The sequence below is a fragment of the Phoenix dactylifera genome, chromosome 2 (assembly GCF_051530095.1).
Source record: "Phoenix dactylifera cultivar Ajwa chromosome 2, Ajwa_hap1_PhDact_Kaust_v1.1, whole genome shotgun sequence".
Lineage (NCBI taxonomy): Eukaryota > Viridiplantae > Streptophyta > Magnoliopsida > Arecales > Arecaceae > Phoenix > Phoenix dactylifera.
This window is the reverse complement of record NC_143191.1, coordinates 5,802,652-5,808,550: the sequence shown is the minus strand read 5'-3', so window position 1 is coordinate 5,808,550 and position 5,899 is coordinate 5,802,652. Positions and strand designations below refer to the sequence as shown.

The following is a 5,899-nucleotide window of genomic DNA, read 5'->3' as shown; positions in this document are numbered from 1 at the left end:
AAGTTTTAACAATGCATGTATTTCGAGGTTTTTCTTTTGTAACCTTCGGACTAATCTTATTGAACATGCATAGATTTTGATACCTTGGCATCCATCCATTCATATCTGGCAATACTTTTTCAGCTTGTTGCGTATACTGTTTCTTTGTTTTTTGTGAAATAGTTTTAAGGTGATCTTCCATCACATGTGTTTGAAAGGTCTCTCTGTTTACTGTGATTCCTGAAATCAGGATTGCGACAAACTGAAGCAGATTTCCAGCAAAGAGTTCATGACCCGAGGATGATGCCGGAGGCTATGGTGGCACAGGCTGGGGACTGCAATGCTTCGATCCACGTAATGCTGATACCAGTAGGAACCAACAAAACAAAGAACTTAAAAAATCTAGGATTCATATCACGTTCTATGTTTTAAATGTTTTGTTTTTTTAACATATTCAATGACAATGCAGCATTTCTACCTTAGTACAGTTGGAGCTGAAGCTGTCTAAAGGCTTGTCTCTGCCTCTGTAATCGAAACCATGTATAAATTAAGTAGAAATCCTTGTCTCGGAGTACTCCTGAGTCTCAAGAAAAAACAAAACATTGAGGGATTACTATAATGGCCGGCCATGGCTCATAGGTCTCAACGCTTATCAAGCCACTTGGTGCAACACAGCTTCAAGACTTGTTTTCTGAACAATTTGGTGATCTCCAACTGTTCTATTAGTTGATGTTCCATTTCTATCAATGTTCTTCAATATCACAACTGTGATATTATTGAGTGTTAACAAATAGAGAGGCTTCTATATTCCTTACAACTACCACATCAATATTATATACTGACCACCAGACCTCATCACCGTTACAAAAACTATAGTTCTATTTTCATATGCTTTTGTTTATGGTTCATGGCATTTTAGTAATCCTTTATTGTGAGGAACCATGCATGCGTGTGTTTAGCCCCACGTCGGTTATTCGCTGGGTAGATCTTGGGTACTTATATAAGATCAAGGAACCCAAAAAAAAATCTTCCGACTAGCTTTTTTGGATGAGGTTCTGAATTGTTGCAAATGGTATTAGAGCAGACCCGGCCCATAACTTATGTAAACTAGGGGATACTTGACCACGGGCCGATCGTGATACCTGTGATTAGATTTAAATGGATTTCAACTCCTAGTCTGATAAGAACGTCAGGGCGTAAATGAGAGGAGCATGTGAGGAACATCGGTTATTCACTAGATAGATCTTGGATACTTATATAAAATCAAAAAATCTAAAAAAATATCTTTCAGCTATCACAGTTGATATCAAATTTTTAATAGATCAATTGCAGCTTTATACTTTTATGTTCATGACCATGTCACCCAAAACATATGATGCTTCTATGCATGAAATGCAGCTACTTGATCATTTATTTTTTAGGGATAGAGAAGAGGACTATCTAGATCTGTGCAAGACTTTCACTTGTAAATCTAAAATTTTTGCTCAAATATCTCCCAGGTTCAAAATTTTAAAGATAATACCACTCAAAACTCAAATTTTGATCTATGCTTGGTGACAAGAGAGTGTGACCACTAAACTAATGCCCAAGTCACCTATAAACATAGTTTTTGGTACATGACATGAATAATAAAAAAAAAGAGCATACTTTTTGTTTTTTTGAAAAAAAAGAGCATAAACCTAATGCACTAACTACCATTCACGTTATGCAAAACGGACAAGGCGACAGGTAGTGGGAGTTAGTTGCTGTCCGTCCCGGCCGCAGCTTTGTTCCTTTCATGGACTATGTGGTGCTCCTTTTGCTCCCATGTGAACTGGAATTCCCTGTATCAGTCTTCACGTGTCTTGTTATCATCTTAAACTTTAAATCATGTGAACTCAGATTCCTGCTTTGTAGCATATTTTATTCCAAGTCGGCCATAATATTCTATCTTCCGAACCACAAGATCTTCCGCCAAGGGGGGAGCGGATACTAAATAATAAGGCTCTGTTTGGAGGAGCTGTTGGCAGTGGAAGTAGAGCTGTTGGCAGTGGAAGTAGAGCTGTTGAAAGTAGAACTGTCTGAAGTAGAATTTTTATAAAAATCTGTTTACTGTTTGGTGACTAAATTTCTAAAATGCTGTGGCACTTTAACATGTATTTGATAAACAAACTGAGAAAGAAAGGAAAAAAAATATTAAGATCCTAACCATTGGATTGCAGAAAGAAAGAAAAAAAAAATTAAGATCTTTTTTCTCTTTCTCATAGAATTTGGATTGGATGAAGCTTGGTTGATATAAGGCTATCTTTAAATAGACAACCCTAACTTTGTTTCATAGGTCAAACATTCTTATTTTTTATTAAATTAGGTCATAATTGTGGGTTTTCTTAAGGGCGGTGATAACTATGAGCGAAGCTCAAATATTATCAATATCAACTTTCTATGTATCTAGTAGGCTCGGATTGCAAAGGAGCCCTATTCTTCAATATTATTATGAGTGAAAAAAAATTGTATGGAATTACTGAGAAGAAAATTATAGTTTACCTTTCGTACATAAAATTTGTGATTGGTCGATCGACATCTAAAGTCTTCACCATCATTAGCTATTTTAATGTATTGTATCAATCTCAACTGCCATATATAATTAATTAACTGATTGGTTAAGATTCGTAGACAAATTTGAACTATAAAATGAAAGCAAAACTCTCTAATACACCCTAAGCTCTCCCAACAATGATGATAGGAAGATATCTATCCTTTAAATAAAAAAAAGAGACCCATCTTAATAAGTTTGTCAACTTCTCTCCTTGGACAGTTTATTAAGCACGATCAAGGTGTTACCGTCCTTCCCTTCTATCCACTCGCCACGTGTCCACTTGGGCACCGCTCATTCTTATCATTTAAACCATATTTTCCGCTATATAGCGTCCAAAATTCTATGTCTTAATATTCTAAATATGGTAATATTCGCCCCAACAAGCTGACTAATTTAATATAGAATTAATATAATCCGAGCGCCAACTAATTTCCCTTCCTTGCGACTTATTCCTGTCGAAATTCCTCCACTGTTATCCAGGATAATAAGAACTACTATTCCCCGCTCTTCCCGGCGAATCCCACCGAAGACCGGAACCGGTCTTCGTCCGCCCGGCGCGCACCGCTCCCGACCGCATACGTGTGAAACCGGGACCGCCCTCCTCTCCCACGTGGCGCGGTCGCGTCTCCACTCGGTCAATTCACCGCACGCCATCCCGCCTTTTTTATAGCTTCTCCCTATCAAAATGATGGAAATGTTACGACGCTTTTCTTTCCTTTCTTTATTTAGGAAAATCCACCGGCCTTCCTTTCCCCTTTTTCTTTCCGCATTCGCCGTCGAGCCCATAAAGATCCGCCATTGCCGAACTCCTCCCAAGCTTCAGGGTTTCCTTTATATTTCTCTCTCTCGCCCTCCAGCTCCGGTCCCGATCCTCTTCCATTTGCTCTAATAATTCACTAATTCGATCGAATTCTGGGGTTTGTGATTGCTGAGGAGATTCTAGATCGCTGAATTCCGATGGTTTTGTGTTGAATTGAATTGATTTGATCCATTAAAGTGAGAATGCCGGCCACGGAGTACCAGGGCTCGTCGGTGCCGTTTGCGTCGATAGGGCGGACGATCCTGAGCATCCGCCGCGACCAGCTCCACTCCATGGACGGCCACGACGGCGGCTCCAGCCAGGAACAAGAGCTCGAGGCCTTCCAGCGCCACGTCGCCGACCTCTTCCTCGACCTCTCCTCCTCGGCCGCCGCCGGCGGCAGCGGCGGAGAGGACATCCTCTTCCTGTCCTGGGTCCGGAAGCTCCTCGACACCTTCCTCATCTGCCAAGAAGAGTTCCGCGTGATACTATTCAACAGCAAAGGGATCCTCTGTCGCCCGCCTCTCGACCGCCTCATATCCGACTTCTTCGAGCGCGGCGTGAAGGCCCTCGATGTCTGCAATGCTATTAGGGACGGGATCGACCAGATCCGGCAGTGGAAGAAGCACCTCGAGATCGTTTTGGTGGCTCTCGATCCTTCCCACAAGACCCTCGGCGAGGGTCAGCTCCGCCGCGCCCGGAAAGCCCTCACCGACGTGACCATACTCATGCTCGACGAGAAGGAAGCCGGCTCCGTCCTTAATCAACGCAACCGCTCCTTCGGCCGCAGCACCCCCGGCAAGGATGGCAACCACCACTCCGGCAGCCGCCACCCCGGCGGTCACTTCCGCTCCCTTTCCTGGAGCGTCTCCCGCTCCTGGTCCGCCGCCCGCCAGCTTCAAGCCATCAACAACAACCTCTCCGCTCCTCGGGGGAACGAGATCGCCGCCACCAGTGGCCTTGCTGTCCCCGTGTTCACTATGAGCTCCGTGCTGCTCTTCGTGATGTGGGCTCTCGTCGCTGCCATCCCGTGCCAGGACCGCGGCCTCGGGACCCACTTCTCCATTCCCCGCAGCTTCGCGTGGGCGGCCTCTGTGCTGTCGCTCCATGAGCGGATCGTGGATGAGTCGAAGAAGAAGGACAGGAAGAATTCGAGTGGGTTGCTGAAGGAAATCCATCAGATTGAGAAATGCACTCGCCAGTTGGCAGAATTGATGGACTCGATCCAGTTTCCATTGACCGAGGAGAAGGAGGCAGAGGTGAGGCAGGGAGTGCAGGAGCTGCTGGCGGTGTGTGATGCTTTGAAGGAAGGGCTCGACCCGCTGGAACGCCAGGTGAGAGAGGTGTTCCATAGGATTGTGCGCAGCCGAACAGAGTGCCTTGATAGCATAAGCCGGTCTCACATTCCAGAGTGAATTGTTTTGATGCTGGTTATATGAGGAGTGGCATCAAAGGTGCGGTTTTTGCCAGTTTTATTATCGCGGGCTTATTTGTGTTTTGATTTTTTGGATGCAACCCATTAGAAGGAAGACATAGATAAGGAGAAGGAGCTGAAGAAATTTATCAAATGTCTCCTTCCACAATTAAGGTTAACCAGGTAGTGCTCCTGTATTTAGTTACCACTATACATCCCATAAAAAGTGGATTGCATTTTTCAGTTATGTTTCTGATGATGTTTCCATGTGCTGCTTAGGTCTAATGTATAATTATCCAACCATTTTGTTGATCCTTCAATCATCCATGATATTAGCAAACTCTGTGATTGTTTTCTGATTTCCATGGTGCTATGTTCGCCTTGAAACTTCATATTTTGTAAATCTTCCAATGGGTGTGAAATACAATGTTACCCATTAGTGAACAGTAATGAAGTTCAGAGAAGGAGTAATTTACTTCTTTGCTTCATATTGTGGTTGATGTGTAAAAGAGTCAGGAATCTTTGTTGGGTTATGAATTACCTGCCAAATATAACTGTTAGATGTTCATATGCGTTCTCCACAGTGAAGACAGACTTCTTTCATATTTCCTGCAGCAATTTCTCTGGTTCATGTAAACCCTTATTTATACTCCTAAACATAATCATTAAATATTTTATCTGCATGCCAGTTATTCTTCTATTTCAATTTTTAATAGATATATTTCTTTAACTAGTTAAATTTGGTGAAACATTTGGTCATATACATGGTAAGTACAGAATTTAGGATGATTCCATCAAGACCAAATATTGGTAATTCATTAATTTCTAGGACTGGAACATGTCAGATTTTAAAAAGTGAAAGTGCAAAGATATAGAATAGAAAATACCAAAAACATCAATTTGGTCCAGAGAATCTTTAAAAAGTTTCCATGTACTTCATAAAATGTTTGCAAAATATCATGATTATTTGTAAAAGTTGTGAGAAATTTATTAAAATGAGCCTACTTGTTGACTCAGCAAAAAAGTGGGGAAAATTTATGACAAAGTATTCAGAAAATTTTTACGTTGGAGGATTTTGTTCTTACTGTCATGAGTATATGATTGCCTTTTTCCCCTAATGTATAGGCATATA

At 42.0% G+C, this 5,899-nt stretch overlaps 1 protein-coding gene across 1 annotated transcript; it reads left to right on the top strand.

Annotated features, from left to right (window-relative positions):
- The first annotated feature begins 3,249 nt into the window (after positions 1–3,249).
- LOC103704360 (protein BYPASS1-LIKE) lies at positions 3,250–5,255 on the top strand. The gene has a single exon (XM_008787615.6). It carries the CDS (start codon positions 3,557–3,559, stop codon positions 4,766–4,768), a length of 1,212 nt encoding a protein of 403 aa, XP_008785837.3. The 5' UTR covers positions 3,250–3,556; the 3' UTR covers positions 4,769–5,255.
- Positions 5,256–5,899: the final 644 nt, after the last annotated feature.

What these genes read in the sequence shown, in the direction of transcription:
- LOC103704360 (XM_008787615.6), top strand. Translation starts at nt 3,557, where the DNA reads ATGCCGGCCACGGAGTACCAGGGCTCGTCGGTGCCGTTTGCGTCGATA.